The sequence below is a fragment of the Neolamprologus brichardi genome, chromosome 7, assembly GCF_056152115.1.
Source record: "Neolamprologus brichardi isolate AB-2024 chromosome 7, ASM5615211v1, whole genome shotgun sequence".
Taxonomy (NCBI): Eukaryota; Metazoa; Chordata; class Actinopteri; order Cichliformes; family Cichlidae; genus Neolamprologus; species Neolamprologus brichardi.
The window spans coordinates 64,369,297-64,390,407 of NC_142110.1; the positions used below are offsets into that span (position 1 = coordinate 64,369,297).

The following is a 21,111-nucleotide window of genomic DNA, read 5'->3' on the forward strand; positions in this document are numbered from 1 at the left end:
CGGGGCTTACAACATAAACGGTCTGCCATCTATAATCCCGTTTTAAGATCCCTTCCCAGAGGCCTTAACGCCCACTCACAACTTCAGTTGAGCTTTATAGGTCACAGGGTGAGGCAAAATCTCACAATGGTTTCACACGAAACCTCTGCTGCTAATGACCAACACCCTTTTTCACACCTTGGCTCACGATCAATAATAGGTCAACAACCCTCTAACGGGACAACTCCCACTTGTGTTTAAATACCTAGGATTGGATTTGATCAGTTTGATCCTAGAACTTAAAAAACTTCTCAGATGACAGGTGAAACGTCCTCCAGAAACTTAAACAAGTCCAGTCGCTTTTCTTTCCAAGCTCCTTAAATCCTCAGTGCCTTGTGAAAAGGTTTTCAGACATCTCACTAGAAATTCAGTATTTTTGCTTCATTACAGACTAGGCATGCTCATGATTTTGGAATAATTTTCTTTAAGTTAAAAATAAATATATGAAAACATATCTTCTTTATTTTTTTTTAAACCACAGACACCACATAAAAGAGGGACATACACAGTGTTGGGGAGTAAGGGAATACATGTACCGCCGTTACGTATTTAAAATACAAAAATATGAGTAACTGTATTCCGTTACAGTTACCGTTTAAAAAGGTGGTATTTAGAATACAGTTACTTTGTTGAAATAAATGGATTACACAGCGGTACTTCCCTGTTTCATATTGTGGCGGGTCAGGACTGTTTGGGTTTTGTTTGACAGCTACGTTCTGTTGTTCCAGGCGGCAGCGTTACGGTTGCCATGGTTACAGGGTGACGCTCTCTCTGCATGTTTCCTGGGTGAGAGAGGCCTTTTTGTTGTTGTGCTAAGCTAATAGGCAGAATGCTACAGGTATAGCTCTAAAGAATGTAGCATCATAGGCAGTGTAGTCCGTGCTGCAGGGAGAATGGACTGCCATACACGTTATGTGTCTGTGAGCGAGGGAGGGAGAAAAAGGAAAAGTACGAGCTGTCATCGAGCAAAAACGGGAGCTGGAAGCATGTAAATATAATAATAACCACTGCAGCCAAGAAGAGAGCCTGACGAGCCCAGTTGTAAGTAAGCTATTAAGACTCGACTGTACACCGTGTTCGTGTTTTCCTCCAAAAACAATAAGTTCCGTTGGAGCAGCCTTTCAACGCCTCTCTCTGTCTCTCACCCGCAAAGTTGACCCAGACAACAAAGTAAAGCTAGTTTTCGGCTACGAGCCTGACACAGAACCCACCGTATTAGCCAGAGGTCCCTTTACTACGGTTCGGAGCCGCGGACCTTCAGTAACAGTAATAAATCACAGCAATAGTACATTCACGTAGTTGTAAACAGCATGATAATATATTTAGTAATCCAAAGTATTCAGAATACGTTACTCTCATTAAGTAACGTAACGGAATACATTACAGAATACATTTTGGGGCATGTATTCTGTATTCTGTAATGGAATACATTTTAAAAGTAACCTTCCCAACACTGGACATAGCTGCCGTTACACTTTTGGTTTTTACATGTCGGCACGCAGCAAACCTTTATCAGTGGCTGTGTTTGGAAGAGAAGACTTGAGTAATGCTGACGTGCCCTCCTCACTACAGTTCTCAATTTTGCAGTTTGGTGCGCTGACACAGAATGATAAACATTTTCACAATCGACTTTGAGGTTCAAAGTACGTCCCTTGATAAGCAGGCAGATAAGTAAAGTTTGTGCAGTGGAAAGAAACCTCTGACCTTCATGCTAACACATCACCACAAACAACAAGCATGGGTCGGCGTAATAGGGTATGACTTTATTTTCACAAGATAAATATACAAAACAAAAGTGCTGCAGAGTATGAGGAACCAGAGTATAAATAAACCCTCGTGTTAAAATGGAGAAGAAACTGAAAACATTATCCCGAGGGTGAAGCTTCTCTGTTATAGGTGGAGGTCTGGCTTCTTCCAGTTCGCCCGCGTGACGTCTACACTCAAAGAAGGAAACACCAAAACAAACCAAAACCCTCAACAAGTCAACGCTGAGCTACGAGCGTTCAAAGCAAAAAATGGGAAGCAGTCTCCTGATATCTTGTTAACACATTCTGACGCTGTTGTACATTTTATTTTAAAACGGCTCCTAATCTAAATCCTCCTCCAGTTCATTTCCTGCGTAACCAAAAAGCAAATGTGTGGTTTGCAAGGCAAATTAGGAGTTCAGCACATCCCTGCACATCTGATGTGACTACTCTCCTGAAACCATCCAGGGTGGAACGGAGACAGATAGGAGACGATCGTGTTATTTTGAAACACAGAAGCGCACGAAAATATCTCAATGCCACTAAAAATCAAAAGCTCAGCCTTAAAAACCACAAAAGAGATCTGGCTACAGAGACGCAGATAATAAATGTAAACCTGAGGCCCTGCTGTTCACAGACAGCGTAGAAGTTGGCTGGAACAGGACAAAAGAATCTCAGGCTCTGCTGGCAGGAAGAGCAACGGAAAATTCCTCTCTCGCCTTCTAAACAACAGACTGTCCATCAGGCACTGGCGGGGGAGCACCTATGCAAGCATCAGCATTCCAAATAAGGCGTTCAAAGCAAAAAAAAGTCTGAATACAGGCATGAGAAACAATCCAAAATAAATCTTGAATAAAAATAAAATAGGAAAATATCACCCTGAAACAAAGATTGTCCTTTGTTGTGTTACACAAATGAAGATTGGAAAATCTGACAAAGGAAGGAGTTCAGTGGGGTAGTGTTTCCAAAGTCTATTGTCAACTGATATTTCCTTTCCTATCACTTCCAAAGAATTTAAACCCTTTCTGACCCCCACCCAACCCCCATATAATCAATACAACTACTCTTTAAAACTCATCATTTTGTAAAAGGTGTTTTTGTTTGTTCTTTATAAATCTTCAACCTGAAAGCCCGTGATTCGACAAAGGGGATGAAAAGGGGAAGGAAGAAGGGTGAAGGTAAAATGAGATTCCAGCGGGGAATAACAGAGGAAGATGGATCGAAAAGGGAAGGTGAGCCAGAGAGAGACGCCCGTGCCTTCTCAGGTGCTGCTTCTTCTGCTGTGTGTTTGTGTGTACTTATTTATAGAGCAGACGGGGGAAGGTTGGTAAATCAATAGGCTCATTAAGTCCTCCCAGTAGGAACAGTTCAATAGAAACACACACAGCTCTCGTTGTCGCCATCTTTGAAGTTGTCTGTTTCCACGCAGCCACGTCGCCTCTCCTGCAGCAGCTTTTTAGTTCCGTAGAGCCGCCAACCTGGAAGAAAAATATGATTAAGGTTAAAGGTCTTTGTAACATATAGAAGCCTTAAAAACATGTTTCCCTGTGAGTGGTTCAGCGCTCGCACCACTGACAGGGAAAAACCTACAGATATACTATAAGTAATGCTGGAATGCACAATTATTTTCATTGTGCATTGCAGGTCAAAGGTCGCTCATTATTTCACCGTAACACCTTTAAATATCATTTCTGCTTGGCAAACGTTGCTCGGCATACTTTTTATCATATCCAGTCAGAAAGTTCTGAGACTTCTGCTGTGAACAGAGAGTGAAACAATTAGCTGCGTCCAACAGGTGTCTGCAGTAACTCGTGTATGATTTGCACAGTACAGCATGGAGGAAGGTTCTGGGTGTGAATTGACCCGTCAGTTGAGGCCTCTCTGTGTGGAGATGATGATGTTCCTGTGTCACAGGATCCTGAATATTAAAGTGAATGGCTGTGCGTGCAATGTGATGGGCTGGTGGGCAATGCAGAACTGGATAAGTGGTTAAAATAATGGTTGCATACAAAAATAAATATTGACCAGGAATAAAACATGAGAAGTTACACACTTGTAAAGAAATTATAAAGATTGTGTTTTTTATTATTACAGTTTCATCTTCTCATTGTTATGTTCGTGTGCCGTTCCGTGTTTATGAAGTGGTGTGACGAAGTTTGTCCAAAAGAGCAAAGTGAAGTCATTTGATTCCAGCACTAGCAGGAAATTAATCTATCTAACATCAGAAAATATTTTCTTTAAAATTGACCTTAAATTCTGGAAATTTATGATTTTTTCTTAGAACATTAAACCTAACGTTGTGTTAAAGCTGATAAAATGAGCGTTAGCACTTGTAAAAGACTTTTTTTCCCAGAAACAATTACTTGGATGATACCACAATCAAACATTAAATCAACTCTCACTAACAAGATGCACAAACAGTCTTTCATCCTGGCTGCACGTTTTCCTGCCAGAAACCTGTCGCTCACTGGACGACAGCAACACCTTTATATGTTTATAACACCTACTTAATGCCTGGCTGGTTTGTGAAACTATTCCTGTTGTGTCCTAATCACGCTGTCTCGGAATAACTTGATGTCAGATACAAGGACTGCCACAACAGCACGCAGAGAAATCATTTAAACTCAAGTCAACAAATTATTTTATGCAGCTTTTACTGGGTTGGGAGATTCAGTTAACTCCTTTACAAAAAGAAAAAGATGCCATCTAAAAGGTTGAAGCGATGTTGAATTGCTTGCTCTGTTCAACTACTGGTCACTTTTGGTTAATTTAATAGAAAAATCTGCTTGTTTTTTTACTTTTCAGCCCACATTATCGCCCATCTGCAGACCTACAGTAATGACTAAGTAACTAACTAGTACTAAAAACAAGGAGACAACAATTTGCTACACTTGGAAGCTTTAAAGCAGAATTCCATTTTCTTTCATCAGCTGATTTGATTATTCTGATGAGTCATATCTGAACTGAACATACTGTGCCTTTCTTGTTCCCTCGTGACTTTGCAACTGCAACAGCAGTGTTCAGTGTGGGGGCAGGGACTTGAGGAGTAATCTGATTTCCTGATCTCGTGCTCTGTTGTAAACACAAAAGCGCGGGATCATGTGTAACTTGTTAAGTTTTTGCCAGAGTATGAAAACCAGGTGAGGAGGGGGAGGATTCAATGAGTAAGGGAAACGTGGAGGACACTTTGAAGTTTCTTCTTATCAGAAGTTATAACACAGCTGCAGGGGCTGAAATAAGACACATGTAATGTCTTTTTTTAATTTCAAACAGGTGTTGCACAGCTCCATACCCAGCTCCTGCCCAAATATGGTTCTAATTTGTTGTATAATGCTACGATTTGTTCCAGACGCATCAGGTGTGTGGGTTAATGGGAGAATGCATGGGTTAGGAGAAACTGTCAGGCCAGCTTCCTGTCTGCAGATGACTGACACCATTTTGTCACAGAATATAAAAAGAGCTAAAATGGTGCTATCACAGTGCAGAGGAAATACTGCAAAAAGATATTTGCACCGTGTGTGTTGTTTACATTTAAAAAGCAGTCATTGCTGTGGTGTTTTTTGGTATTTAAACAGATGTTTGAGGTTTGTCCATAGAGCCATAGCTACTGGGGACATGTTTAACTTATAGAATCTGGTTCCTACCGTCGAGACAGCTGGTCCTCCTTCTCCTGGCTCCGTGAGCTCTCTGCGCCCACTGAGGTAGCCCCGGCAGGCAGCTGGTTGAGCTGGTCCATCACCTCCAGGCCGTTCTGTTCTGCTATTTGGTGGATCAGGTCATCCACCTGCTCCTGAGGCGTGGTCAGCGTCATTGCTGAGCTCATGGAATCCTCCATGACCTGGTGCGCAAAAAAAGAGGTGAGGAGAGAACAAAGGGGATGTGAGGTCAGAGAGTGCAAAGCTGGGTTTGACTTATTACATCCTTTAGCGCTACTGTGGAATTTTAAAAAGCATGAAAAAGTGCTCTACAAACAAAGAGTGAAGGCACTCACTGAGGTGTGGACATCGAGGTTCTGGACTTGGCTTTCAAACTTATCCATGACTGCAGAGACCTTCTGGAGATCCATGGAGTTCAGAGCTTTGTCCAGCGCCTTGGTGACCTGACCCATGCTTTTGGTCACCTGTTGGAAAGTAAAGAAAAGGCATTTGTAACATACGTCTCATACACGCTTTGTGATATGAAAATAGTTGATTTAGAATCTTTCATTTCAACATAGAAAAATGTCTTTGATTCATACTGTTGAGCTGACTGAACACTGTAACTTACGCCTTTCATGGTAACAGCGGTCTGGACTTTAGAGGCCACGGCATCGACTCGAGACGCCATGCGCAGCCAGTTAAGGCCTTCGTTCTTTTTCCTGATGGCATTCTCCGCGTAAACTCTGGCACATTCCACATTTTTCTGTTGCAAAGCCTGTTGATGAGACAAAGATGCTGTTAACACTCTTCACCTTCAGAATAATCCTTTGTTTATGTGCACAGACAGGGTGCATACATCATAGGACTGATACACAGAACATCACTACGTAAATTTTACTGTAGACACTCCACATACAAGCGACAAATGAACTAGAACAATTACAGGAATTACAGCCATAAATGTAACTAAACAACTGTTTACTAAAAAATATACTTAGCTTTGCAAGTTTGGCTCAGTGTTAGCACAGCATAGACGCTGCAGGTTCAATAATATCAAAGACATAATCAGCAATGACCTTGCATCTTTACTGTGTATTCCTGTGTTCTTCCTCATACACCATGACTAACAACTCAATAAATTAGCATTTGTTTTTCTTTGGAATGTCAATTCATACCAATGTCTGTTAAAAGTCCAAATGTTTACGATGTTACTGTGATCCTGGTTGTATAATTATGAAATGTATAATAAACAACAACCAGTAGCGTCTCTGTTGTGATTAGAGTGACCCAACCTTACACGTGATCCACCTCATTTAAAACATAAATAATTTACAGCAGAAGTTGGCAATAATCATATTTCTTTCAGCAGTGATAACAGGAAACAGCAGCAGCATCAAAGAGCAAACTTCCATCTTTCCTCATTTCAAATGCATGTCAGCTTTTCAACAAAGCAAAGCAGGAGGGAAACCTGTCATGACTGAACAGGGAAATATTTCTGACGTGTCAGATAATAAAAGCTCTGTCATGTCAGAACCCCGTTGCTCGTGTTGCAAGAGAGTGCGTTTGAATAGCACTTCTGTATTCTCTACAGCAAACATACATTCTAATTGGGACAGACCTGCCCAATACCTAAAACTAGCTGAGCTAGTGTTGTACTGCCACCTGCTGGTTCACGTGAGCCACTTCAAGTGTCAGCAGACTGGTAAAATGATCAGCATAACTACACCACGATCATTGAATTGTAAGATTGTGTTTCTGTTTTTTCCAGTTTCAGTTTAGTTTCACTGAGTTTTCTTGACTGAGTCCGAGGTTTCTTTTTGTTGGATTGTTATTAGATTCGGGGTGTTGTTAGGGAGTAAAAAGTACTCATTAGGTCAGGTAGTTAGTAGTAGTTAGTAAGTGTTGAATGTTATTTTATTCAGTTCAATATCATTTGTATTTACATTTATTAACTGCATGTATTTACATTGACTAATAATCAGAAGAACCTACAATATGTTTACTTTTTATTTTTTTTCCTTGAGTCTTGTCTTTAGGTCTATAGTTAAATTAAACTCACTTCACATTTTTAGTTATTGCTTAGTTTAAGTTTAATAATAATGGCCTCTACTGAGTTAAAAACATAAAATAACTAATAAATATTTTAAAAAGGTAAAAAAATAAAAATAAAAAGCTGAAATAAGCAGTTTATTCATGTGTTTATCCCATGCTAGCATTTTGTGCAACCATAAGACAATTAAGGGACAAACTTTTTATACTTTCATACTTTTCATTGGACCCCGTCATCACTGTCTGCCAGCTGTTTTACCACCTGAGCAAAAAGCTACGAACTACAGTTCCTTTTTCTGGGTCACCCATCAATCAAAGCAGTTTCACTTAAATTGAACCACTGGAATTGGCAGCAAATAACTTGGTCTCTGTCTTCAGTAATTAGTGAGGATTTCACTTGTGCAGAAATTGATATTAAATTCATGGATTTTGAGTAAGTTCTCACAAACATTGTGGTAAAAATCTAGGAGAGTAACGAGTTTAGAAACACACAAATCAGTTCATCTGACACTAAAAGTGACTGATCACATAGTTCTTAACTCACACATTTGATGCAAACACCAACTAAAGCGCTGATTCTTTACCAGAAGATTTTTATTTATTGCATGAAAAGTCGCTGGATATTTGCTGCATGAATAGGCCGCTGTACACAGGTTGCTAAAAAGAGCTTGGTGAGTATTTTCTGGATCATTCGCATTTTTGTTAAGTGCTAATGATGTCCAGTTAAAATAAATAAAAATAAAAATAAATCTCCTCCATGGAGTAGTCTTTCTACTCACTGACTCATCATCTTCCATTTACTACAACACACAGCCACACCCAAAGCTTATTAGCAGACGCTACTGCACAACTGCACAGATCACAAAGCACAAAGCATTACGTCACAAGCATTACCTCATATCTTGTCAAAAAAAGAAAGCAGAAAAATGCAGATAGGCTCCCTTAATGTTGATGATAACAGTCTGGATGTTTTAGATTGCTCACATCTGCTAAACATAGAGCTGATGACGAAGAGATGGTGTTTCTGATTATCATACTTCAAATCAAACAGTAAAACAGGCTCCTGTTTATTTTGTCTGTGCTATCCAAATTTCCACTTACACTGACATTGTTGTCTGCTGGAAGTCACTTGCTATTGAAAGGGAGTTCTTCATCACCACCCTTACCAAGTGGTGCTCACAGGCAATAATCTGACTGCTGGGGTTCTCCCTCTAATACTGTATAGGGTTTACTTTACAATACAATAAAGCACCTTATGATGACTTAATAAGAACTAGTACACGGATGCCAATAAAAGTAAAGAGCAGACATACAGACATTTCATTTTGTCTGTATTAGAATGATGACATGTGTGGAGCAAGAAAGATGTATACAGTGTACTGTGGGACCATTTGGCCCTTACGTCACCCCAGCTGATTGGCCTGCTTACCTTCTTGACCTTTGCCTGCTCTTTTTCAGAATCCTTCTCTGCTTTCTTGGCCAGCCTCTCCAGCTGCTTTGAAGTGAACTGTGAGCCACAGAGAAAAAATGTGAATACATTAATAAATATCCCACTTTAAGTTATCTGTTGTCTGATATAGGTTTAAGATTTTCACTGGAACATACCTTTAACTGAAAGAGTGTTTCTGTGAAGAGATGGTGAGAGACAGAGTCAGACATTTGGAGTGTATATAACATAAACTGTCACATAAACTATATGGACAAACGTGCTGGGCAACTTACTACACATTACATCTACAGGAGCTGCTTGCCATTGAACCCCATACCATGCAGTTCCCAAAACAGTTTATGTGCTAATGTTAATGCCAGAGGGACACTGGAGATAGTTATTTAGTTAGCAGAGCGTTGATTACTTTTACATCAATGGGCCACAGCCCTCTGCAAACCCATTATTTATGTGGTCTGCCACTGAGTTGTTGTGATTCCTAAACTTCAATTTTACAAAAATACCACTTCAAGCAGATCGTGGAATATCTAAGAGAGAAGAAATTTCACAAACTGGCATTGTGTTAAAGTATGCACTCTAATTCAGTGAGCTATTTAGAACGATCACGTTGGGCAGTTTCTGTCTCTGGCTTAGCACCACAAAAGGTATTGTGCTTATCATATATTATATAAATTATCATATGTTCACATTAAACAAGATCAAAGTTTTAAATAAGTGTAAGTATATGTCCAGCTACACACTATGAACCAAAAGCTCAGGCTTCATATTGCTTTAATTAAACACTCAAATTCAGGCAGGTTTTTTTTCCGACCTTTGGATCTGTATGATGTCATCAAGAACAGCCTGCAGTTTTATTTAACCGATGTCACATAATAAATCATAGTAAGTATAGTAAGTATCAAGTATAACAAGTCTACTTTAACAACACTGATAATGTAGAAAACAGCGGACGGTTGTAGATGCCGGAAATACGTTTATATATTTATTTTAAGTTCATTTTTTCCCCAAATCAAGCCAACTGAACCAAATGTCTGAGTTATATTTATATCTGTAAGAACAGGTACAAGCATAAATATAAGTTAAAGAAACACATTTTTAGCGTTTAAGCAGGCAAGAGGAAGCTCTTGTGTTATTATTTTTTTTCTTTTATAGCGATGACTTGTATCTAACAGAACCGGGGGAGAACGATGAAATGTGTCTCCGTCTGTCAAAGTTGTTCCAATCAAATTCTGGCTGCTGTATCACATTCATACTGTAGAAGTCACTGCTAAGAAAAGACTCTGGCACAGCCCAATAAAACCAAAGGCCCATTTAATAACGAGTCCGTAAACTCAGTGGACGTCAAATGTGATAAACGGAAAAAACCCCAACAAAAAACAGGTCAGACAGCTAACCCGGCTAACCACACACCCAAGCTAAAGCGCTAATTTTAGCTATCTAACGTAGTCTGGCGCTTGGGCTAAAATAAAGAACCAAAGGCTACTCAGACAGACAATTCAGAAGTTAACACACGACATACCATCCATGTCCAAGCGAAGATGATACCAGGAGACGACTAAGAAGTTATTTGTAGCGCCTCTACAAGGTAGTCCTGAGTTGTTTTGGTAACACCGTGGATCTTCCTGGTTCAACAGTAGTCACGTGATTCGAATTCTTCTTCTTCTCCTTCCTCGCCCATTCTTCGAAGGTGGCATCTTGCCTCAAGTGAAATGCTGCCACCTATTATCATAACTAGATACAGCAAACTGCATAGCATAGAGCAAAGGTTTTTAGCCACACTTCGTTTCTCTACATTTCTTTTCTGCTTTTTCACTCATTTTCACTTCAGTTCTTGTACCTGAAGATCTTTATATTATATATATTGTATATTTTTATATAATATATATAAAAATATATTAACACTGACCTGTGAGTCATTCAGTCATAAAAAGGCACCTGACTCAAGAGATGAATCATTGTTATCACATATCAGATAACTTAGCAAAGAACCAATTTCAAAGAACAAAATCTATCTATCTACATATTTCAAAAGTATATGGTTATATGTTTTATCAAATGTATTCTCTCTAATAAACAACAACAAAACAAATAGTTTAAGGTAGTGGATACAAAGCTAAAAGAAATTTAAAATACAGTTGAAATGGGTAATAGTAAGCCATCTACAGTGGAAAAACGAAGGAAATCGGTTTTCCTAACAAGTTATAGACAGGTGAAATAGCTATCTAGAAGTCGATAAATAAAAAATAAATAAATAGCAAACAAGCTCAAAGTCAAAGATGAACATTTGAAATTAAAATATAAAAATAACTGAGAAAACTAATGATAATTATGTATTGTATCACCCCTAATTTTCTTCATATTTTTCTACAGTGATATTCAATGGTGATCACCTGTTTCTGCAGCACAGGGATGTGTTTTCTTTTGAAAGAGGTCTCCAACTTGGCACATAAGGACTCAGTTGACTACAGTTTCAAATTGCAGATAATCAAGACACGAAGAACTGCAGAGTCAAAGCCTGAAGCTGTTTTGCACGTCTGTCAAGCTCACAGGCACGTCTCTGTTTGTTTTCAATAGCGGGAAAAGGTGGAGAAGGAGCCCTGTGTTAATGAGTGGATGGAGAAGCTTCCAGCCAGAGGAGAGCTGCTGGTGAAGAAGAAAGAATTTATGAAGAAGAAAATTGACCACCTAGAGTTTTTTGCCAAGAAAAACAGCACAATAAACAGAAGAGGTGAGCTATTTTACAGAAAAATATATTTATTTAAAGAAAGAAAGAAAAGAAACGAGTAGGCAAGTAATAAAACATCAGTCTTAGCTAGCTAAAAGCTAATTAGCTAGTTATTAAACTAACTATCGTTAGCCAACAACCTGCCACACAACCATGAAACAAGAACTAAAACTGGTTATACATTTATTTTGACTTGTTAAAAGTAACGTAAAAGAAGATGAACGTAGTAAAAAAAAAATAACTGGAAAGGTTCAAATGAATTACATGTTTGTGCAGATACCTCAACACATATACTTGAGTCACACTCTCTACTCTTTTTAGTCCCTGTCAGTACTATTGCTGTCTTGCTGCAACATTTTGGCTCAACTGAAGGCTTTTCAGGGAGTTTTTAGGACATCCCGAATTACAGTAGTCCAGCCTAGAATTAAAAAATGCATGAACTAGTTTTTCATCATCAGGATGCAGGATGTTAGAGATATCTTGCAAATGTTAGAAAGCAGTCCTACATATGTGTTGCATTGAAAGACATATCCTGGTCAAAAATGACTCCAAGATTACTCAAAGTGTTAGTGGAGGCCAAGGTAATGCCATCCACTGGACATTATATTCTTCATTTCCAGTTAATACTTGTACAGCTGCTGTTATTGTGTATATATATATATATATTTATATTTCTTCATACATTCTTATATATTTCTATACTGTGTATTGTGTATTTTGTTGTACAGTTATTTTATTTTCAACTTTAATTTATATATTTTATCTTATTCTTTCCCAGTTAAATTTACCCTTCATTCTAATTTGTGTTGTACAGTTATCTCATTTTTAACTTTAATTTTTATATTTTATTTTATTTTATTCCTTCCTAGTTAAATTTACCCTTTTTAATTTTCATATTTATTTCCTATCTTATTCATAGCCTTTTCTTTTTTTTTTTCTTTAGGTCACGAGCAGTTGTCTAAGCATTTCACTGCATATCGTACTGTGTATGACTGTGTATGTGACAAATAACATTTGAATTTGAATTTGAATTTAGAGTTAGTGTCTGTGCTAGTGGCCTATAATTAGTTAAGACTGCTGGGTTTGGCTTTTAAAGTAATGGTTTGACTACTGCCAGCTTGAAGGTCTGTAGTACATAGCTGATTATTAGAGCTAGGTTCATCATATTTAAGATTGAAGCATTAATTAATGGTAGGACTTCTTTGAGCAAAATGTTTATGAACCATAGATCCATCTATTAACTTAACCTCACAGTTTTAGTCTCTATTTTGGGGGTTTTCTGTTTAAAAAAATACTGAAAAAGCAAAGTTAAATCTATTCCTGCTCATGTGCTGTTTTTCTTTCACCGTGCTCTCCTACCAGCGGCTCTGCAGGCGCTAAGAAGAAAGAAGTTCTACGAGAAACACATCAATTACATTGACTGCGCTTTAAAAGCCATGAGAGCCATTTACGAACACATGTGAGGAGAAACACTACAGGGACGTGTGAAATAACGCCATGCATGAATGAGAAAGAAGTCTGTCATGGCCTTTGAATGCTGAGTACTAAGATAATTGAAAAAACCAAAGAAACTGTCTGCTGGCTGTTGCAGAGAAATCATTAACAAGGTGAGTGACCTGATGAAGGATATTGCAGAGGAGGAGGAGGAGACTGGAGGCATGCTAGAGAGCCTCTGCACACCTGTGGGCTTTGAAGGGGAATTTAATGAGGTAAGAATGATCTTAATTTTTTGAAGACTTCTGCGATTGCACTGATTCTGTGTACCACAGTTGTCACTTGTTGTGTGCCTGTTGCTGTGTCTCTGTATGTTTTTTTCTCAGGATGAGCTGCTGGCAGAGCTGGAGAAACTGGAAAAGAATGTGGACGAAAACCTCTTTGAGGCGGATGAAGCAGAGGACGGGAACCCTTGTCCCAAAGTGCTGACCACTACTTTGCCTTGCCATCGTGGTAAGACTTGTCGGGAGAGCTTTGACTTTATTCTTGCAGTTGGCTGTGGCGTCTGTGAATTCATGGAGGTTGTGCAGGGATTTATTTTCTTCCCCAAAGCCAAGATGAACAAAAATAACACAAACCTGTCAGGAAAGGTGTTTTACCTCAAACTCAAACTGTGGATGTTTCCGGCGAATAGATGAATGTGTTGACCACTACTGTCTGCAGGGTTTTGCAGAGAAATCATCACCAAGGTCAATGACCCGATCAAGGACATTATTGAGGAACAGGACGTGACCGAAGACTTGCTAGACAGCCTCTACACAGCTGTGAGATTTGACGTGGAATTTAATGAGGTAAGGATGATTTTAATGTTTTGTTTTTGCAGTGATTCTTGGTTTGTCTGATATCTAGAGTCTGCTTACATTATTGGCATTTGCCTGATGTTGCTTAGTGTGATTTGCTAAATCAGCGGTCTCCAACCTTTTTTGCACCACGGACTGGTTTATGCCCGACAATATTTTCACGGACCGGCCTTTAAGGTGTCGCGGATAAATACAACAAAATAAAACTAGTACCGGTACCGAAAAAAGAAGATTTATTCATAACACACGTGAAAAGACCCAGGAAAACCGAGTAAACGATAAAAACGATAACAAAATAATGCTGAAAACCGATAAAAACCCTGAAAACTATACATTTCACACCTGAGCCTCAACTCTCGCGGCCCGGTTCCAAACGACTCACGGACCGGTACCGGTCTGAGGCCCGGGGTTGGGGACCGCTGAGCTAAATCATTATTATTTTTAAGTCAGGTTTTCCACTTCTGTGACACTTCTTGACACTTGCTGAGCTGCTGTGTGCCTACTGCTGTCTCTCTCTCTCTGTCTATCGCAGGATGAGCTGCTGGAAGAGCTGGAGAAGCTCCAAAAGAATCTGGATGAAAGCTTCAATGATTCGGATGGAGAAGAAGCTGGGGTCCTTTGTCCCAAAGTGTTGACCACTGGATCACATTCCCATCCTGGTAAGAATTCTCAGGAGAGCTTTTTCATGATTCCTGCAGCTTGCTGTGGTGTCTAGAAATTCACGCAGGTTGCTCAGGGTTTTGTTTTGTTGTGTTTTTTCTTCCTCAAAGTCAACACGGACGAAGAAAACACTGAAGATGATTTAGAGTATCTTCGACGTTGGGCGACTGCACCTCGTGAACGCACCATCAGTTACAACATTTAGAAGAGGCGAGGAAAGCACAGAAAGGAATAAATGGGCAGTTTATTGTATTTGTTCATGAGTTTGTTTTTTTAATTTAATTTTCATGGACATTTGACTTTCTACCTACTCCAGAGATGCCAGTGAACATGTTGATGTTTATACACAGGACACTACAGAGACTTCAGAATTCATATTGTAAAATTAAGTATTATGAACACATCCTTATAGTACCATCATTAGTACAACACTACTGGCTTGATAACTAATTGATGCTATGACTTTGATGTTATCTGAACTCACTGAAACTAAGCTACTTTTGCTTTCTTTAAACACAAAACAAAACTCACCAGTGGCTCCCAGCACATAAGTGTTGCATGTGTTTGCTGTCTTTGAGTCTCACTCTGTTACCTGTTGTGTTCTCTTCTTCAAAGACTGTTTCAAAAATAAAACACTTCACCAATGGGGAGGGGTTTTTTTCCACAGGCCCTTAAAAAGATCTTAAGACAATGGAAAATTAAGCTCAAGGAGGCTAACAGTCCTTTAGATGTTAATGAAAAGCAAATTAAATTTGCCTATGGTTTAAGACTTAAAAACATTATAGCCAATAACATTAATTTTTACCCCTCAGGCATAATAGGCTGATGGTGTCATTACCCAAGTTTGCGAATGCAATAACTCAAGAACAAAACGATGTAGGAGTTTCAAAGTCATCTACTAAAAACCTTGGACGAGGTCGAATGCCGGCGACCTTGACCTCAAGGTCAGAGGTCAAGCTTTCTGAATGCGATAAATCGAGAACAAGGCAAAGTTGGATTTTGGAATCGATACTGTAGGTGAGGAGCGCCGTAGCGCCGTGAGGCGGCGTAACGTCATGAGGCGCAGACGCATGCATGTTGTCTCCAGAGCTGGGGATCGTCCTGAGTCCGTACAAGCTCTCTTTTCCACCATCGACTCTTGCAGTTACCCATCAATCTCCATCGATGACCTGTCTTTCAGTAGGCAGCACGGTGGCACGGTGGTTAGCACTGTTGCCGCACAGCAAGAAGGTCCTGAGTTCAATTCCAACATCAGGCCGGGGTCTTTCTGTGTGGAGTTTGCATGTTCTCCCCGTGTTTGCGTGGGTTCCCTCCGGCTTCCTCCCACCGTCCAAAGACATGCAGCTTGTGGGGATAGGTTAATTGGATAATCCAAATTGTCACTAGGTATGAATGTGAGCGCGAATGGTTGTCTGTCTCTGTGTGTTGGCCCTGCGACAGAGTGGCGACCTGTCCAGGGTGTACCCCGCCTCTCGCCCTATGACAGCTGGGATAGGCTCCAGCGCCCCCCGCGACCCTGAAAAGGATAAGCGGAAGCAAATGGATGGATGGATACTATAGGTGTATCTACGAGGATGGCTGCCAGTATTTTCAAAATCTTACTGGCTTGATTTGTTTATATCCTTTTATCGCATCAATGTATTGATTGGAAGATTCCCTCAAAACATGGAGGTAGCCTCCAAGACAAAATTAAGCCAATACAGAAATGCCTAAAAACCTCTATCTGCAGGCCACCAGATGGCGATAGTTGCAGTCTGCAAAAAGTCTTCTGAGTATATAGAAATCTATGAAAAAACAGGTTTCTGTCTTGACCTCTGTAAACATTTTCCTGCTGAATTTATGATGTCATACAGTCGTTTTGGCTGTTGTGAATAAAAACTTAAGACCGCTTTGTTAGTCTTGGTCTTACCATGTTTCCAAATATAGGCTTATCTGTGGTTTGAAAACACACAGTGATTGGTTAATAAGTTGCCTGTCAGACTCACCCTTCTTCGTTTCATGTGGGTTTTTTGTAACAAACATGGCAACAGCAGAAATGCCCAACTTGAGGCTTTAAAAAAAGGGCTTTAGAAACCAATCATGTCCATCTATCATACGGGCTACGCTCATAGCATAATTGGGCTGTCTTCTCCTGGTCCATTAGCGGCTTCACAGTAATATTTAATACAGTAGATTCTAGCACAACACAACCTGTGTTGATGTCCACATTATTTTCCTGTTTGGTTCAGAAAGGGAAAGTGGGGTGCTGGGTTAAGAAGGCGACCCACATGTATCCAAAGGCCACAGCAAAGGTCTGGGTTTGAGTCTGTCCTTGGAAGAGCCCATTTCCCACCTGCTCTCCTTCTTCTCTACTGTATACAATAAATAAATAAAGATAATAGAGCCATGATAGTGCGCAATAGACCTTGATCAAAAGTAGTATAGCAGCACTATAGTTAAACATATAAAAGGTTGTCGTGCAAAGCTGGTGTTGCCATAAACTAGCAGAAAAAAATGCATCAAAGCGGCATCTTCCATTTTCTTGTTGAGTATTTTTTTTATCAAAGTGCTAGTGCTGGCTTGTTCATAACAGCCTAAATTAAATGCACAATTTTGTCATTGTTTATTATAATTAAATAAGAGTTTATAAGCCTTAATCCTGTGCTCCCTTTAAATCCAGCCCTCCTTACTGCTGCTCTGAGCCAGTGCACAGGATTAGTGTCACTCAACCAGACAGAGGGAATGACGGAGAAGAAAAGAAGCTGATTAGCCAAGCCACGCGGGTGTAGACTCTACGTAAATGCGCTTTGGTGCTTTATGTGCTTTTGTGTAGACTCGCTAAATTGTAAGCATCATGTCTGTGGATGTAGACGAACAGTGCCTCAGCTGACTGAAGACTGATGGGGTCTGGAGCAAGCCAGAGGCAAGATTCAGGTAAGGGACATGATCATCTCATCAGCGTTAGGACTGATAAATTTATGGAGCCATGTTCTCCAAATGTATGATGAATGTGTAGACAGTAGTATTTAATGTGACATCACCTGTCTTTGTGTGCAGTGGTCCGAAGTCTATGATAACTGTGATAACAGTTTAGTTATGACAGGTTGACTGAAAGAAACAGTTATAAGACATCCGCTTTGATCTAATCTGTAGCAGTTCAGAAAACTCTTCAAATAAACACAAACAGCAGCAGGTGGCTCAAGTATTTGTACTTAGATTAATCTAACAAGACTGTGTGTGTACAGATTGTTAAAGAAGAGTTGAGACAAAGGTGTTCTGTACCACATATTTGTTGATGATCATCAGTAGCTTTAATTGTGGTTCCTGTGTGTTATATTTGTATGATCTTTAGCACCTTGAGGTGACTATTGTTTTGATTTGGAGCGATATTAAAACAACTGAATTGAATTGCTGGCATAGACCCAACTCTAAGTACCATAATTACAATCCAATTTAAAAGGTGCTGTTAGCGTAAGTGTATATAATGTAACAAACTGATAACATTAAAGCAGTCGCGCCAGAATGTCGGGCTAAAAAGAAAGACTCTTTAAAATACAAGGGGGAGCAAGCGAGTCAGATACAGAGAGAGGAAGCAGGTCTGATCAGAAACAGTTTATTACTAGGCCAGGGAGCACAAATAAAAACACCCTTAAAATGTACGTAATAAAATGTTTGTCAATCTACTAAAACTAAATACCCCCCCCCCCCCCCCCCGCTATAATTATGCCACATCAGTCAATCAATCAAAATTTATTTATATAGCACATTTAAAAACAACAGTTTTGTTCAAAGTGCTTCACAAATTAAAAAATAAAATAAAATAAAATAAAATAAGACAAATACAACGCAAGACGAGACAAACATAGAAACCAACCAAATGATAATCAAACTATCTTACATCAAAGCCAGAGTAAAAAGATGGGTCTTTAAACGAGATTTAAAAGACTGAACAGTCTCAGAAGAGCGAATGGCAACAGGGAGGTTGTTCCACAGTCTAGGAGCTACAATAGCAAAGGCACGGTCGCCCCTGGTTTTCAACCTAGACTTAGGTTGCATTAAGAGCATCTGGTTAGAAGATCTTAGTGCTTTTATAGGATTATACAAATGAAGAAGATCTGTTAAATAGCTAGGGGCAGTGTTATTTAAGATTTCATGTTTCACATGTTCATTATGGGTCCATCAGCAGGCCAGGAGTTCCTTCTTTAGAGCAGAGTCCACGCCAGCCTCGTCTTCGGCAGCCAAGGAAGAGCCTCCCATCTTCTTGTCCTTCCATTGGCCCATCACATCCCAGCTCCGACTCCATCATGCGACCACCGCCACAGCTCCCCTTGCGTCGGTGTCCTGTAACAAACAAATAGGGGCCAGAACAATGTTCCCAGAAGCGGCCCTGGCTCATGGCCGTGGCGACCCTCTCCCAACCCAGCTGCACCCAGTAAACAACAGTAGAGACCCTACTCACAAATGCAGGCAGAGGTAAACCTGCCCTGCTGCCAATCACACGCGTTGTCTCCTACTGTTGCCGTTCCATGAGGTCAGGACTGGGTCGCCGTGTCACGCTGGCCATCTAGCATTAACCTTCCAGACCTTCAGTGCTCAGCTAGCCTGCTTTTAAAAGGTCTTTACACAGCTGATAGGCCACCTCTGGACACAGCCCTGCCTCAGCAGGTGGTCCCTATCAGCTAATTCGTCCCATGTGCAGCCATGCAAATAAAATGACACTCATAAATAAACACTAAAAATCAGAATAAAAACAATATACAAGACAAATACAAATTTCCACTGTGTGACATATATATACAAACAAACGCACTGGATATCTTCTAGGCAGCAGGTATACGTCACCTGAGCAGGTCATTACCAGGTCTGACTGGTAGTAGGCCAATGACAGCCAATAATGATGTTTTATCTTTAAAGGTTTCACTTGGATGTCCAATAAAAACAAAATCCGACTGCATAACAAATGTGTAATTACTGCAATTGTCATTTCAAAGAAAACAGACCTAAATCAGCAACTCCTGAAGCTCCTGGAAATATCTGGACATCTTTAAATCCAAAGACAAGGACTAAAAATATGACTTAAATGGGCCTCTAACGTAAACTGTTACTGACTGTTTACCAGGCTTTATAGTAATATTCTCTCACTTCACTTGAGCATTTACGAGGGTAGGAGGCTAAGTTAATGGTTTTCTACCTACCAGTTTCAGAGAGCCCCCCCAGTTTAAAACCAAACACTGAGACAGAATCGACTGACTCCTCGCAGCGAACGCCCATCATACTCATCACAGCTCCATCACGGGACGACATCTACGCCACGCCATCCAAAATCACGATAGCCGATGCCATCAAAGAACAGCGGCCTGGGCCTGCACCCTTCGTAGTGGGGAAGAAACTACCAACCAGACAGTAACTCCAAATGTCTATCACAAGAGGTAAACTGGAAGGAGAGATGACTGATTATTTGCTGAGTGTGATGAAGAATCACCCCGAAACTGAATCATGACACTGGTGTGCGTGTGAGAGCAGCTATGAAGTGCTGAACAGTATTGAGCTTATCATTTTTACTGGCAAATCTTTTACACTAGCCCAACTTACTTTTACTTCTTAAATAATGTGCTTATTTGAAGAATTGTGAGGACAAGAGATGGTTTAGTGCATGTTTGAACTATGTTGAGCCATTTTGTCTTTGGTTATTTTTGATGCTTCACAGTCGTGTTGAGACTCTTTGCAGCTCCTTTGTTGCACTCTGATTTTATGGGCATTTTGTGTGTTTGCAGCTTATTCTCTGGTTGCTTGTAGTGGTCACATTCAGTCAGGTGAACATATCCAGTAATTAGGTTAATTGCAAAAGAGGGTGACTTTAGTCCACTGTCCTTTGTGCGAGTTTTACAGTGTTCTATTACTATTATTATTATCAATCTACAACAGACTGGACTCAAAGGGGAACTGATCTTATGAGCTCCTTATTGCTGATGCACTTCTGGGTTATCTTGTTGTAGAAGTAGAGATATGGGTATTTACAATACAGTGTGTAATGGAAAAAGACACAATTGGTTTGTTAATTGAAAGTGGAAAAAGTCTTGACCTAGACAAAGTACTAAAGGCCAGGATATCTTGTAATCTGCTACTCATGCCAAGCTTGAGAAGATTGGATTACTACCAACACACGTAACTGGCCAGGGACTGGAAACGCCCAACAGTTCAAAGTTTACTGAATACAAAAGGCTTATTTTTAACCTGTTGAGGAAATTATCTTCCTCTGCAGGGTGTCTGGGCTTGGTCTATCTGATAGGGTTAGAGTTACGGATTGGTGTGTGATTGTGTTTCCACAACGTACAAATATGACATCACTACAATATGATTAGCCACCTGCAGTATTGAACATGGGCCAACATTAGTTTTACTGATCCAGGAACAATACCAACATGATGATATTAGATTGTGTATCCATGGGTCCCCCCATCCTCATCTCGTGACACTGTTGTTGTGAAGGAGAGTTAATTTGTTGATTCTGTAACAATCTAACATCCCAAAATAT

The 21,111-nt window shown here is 39.9% G+C and overlaps 2 protein-coding genes across 2 annotated transcripts; one reads left to right on the forward strand and one right to left on the reverse strand.

The window, feature by feature from the left end:
* Positions 1-1,781: 1,781 nt before the first annotated feature.
* On the reverse strand, positions 1,782-10,556 carry chmp1a (charged multivesicular body protein 1A). Its single transcript, XM_006804784.3, has 7 exons — positions 10,438-10,556; positions 9,077-9,096; positions 8,901-8,978; positions 6,051-6,197; positions 5,776-5,904; positions 5,429-5,622; positions 1,782-3,262 (listed from the first exon to the last, which is right to left on the reverse strand). The coding sequence occupies exons 1-7, from the start codon at positions 10,442-10,444 to the stop codon at positions 3,241-3,243; spliced, it is 597 nt and encodes a 198-aa protein (XP_006804847.1). The 5' UTR covers positions 10,445-10,556; the 3' UTR covers positions 1,782-3,240.
* Positions 10,557-11,320: 764 nt separating this feature from the next.
* LOC102778555 (charged multivesicular body protein 4b-like) lies at positions 11,321-15,239 on the forward strand. The gene is made up of 7 exons (XM_087844540.1): positions 11,321-11,646; positions 13,006-13,102; positions 13,235-13,352; positions 13,464-13,590; positions 13,801-13,928; positions 14,470-14,596; positions 14,708-15,239. Exons 1-7 carry the CDS (start codon positions 11,532-11,534, stop codon positions 14,800-14,802), a joined length of 807 nt encoding a protein of 268 aa, XP_087700666.1. The 5' UTR covers positions 11,321-11,531; the 3' UTR covers positions 14,803-15,239.
* Positions 15,240-21,111: the final 5,872 nt, after the last annotated feature.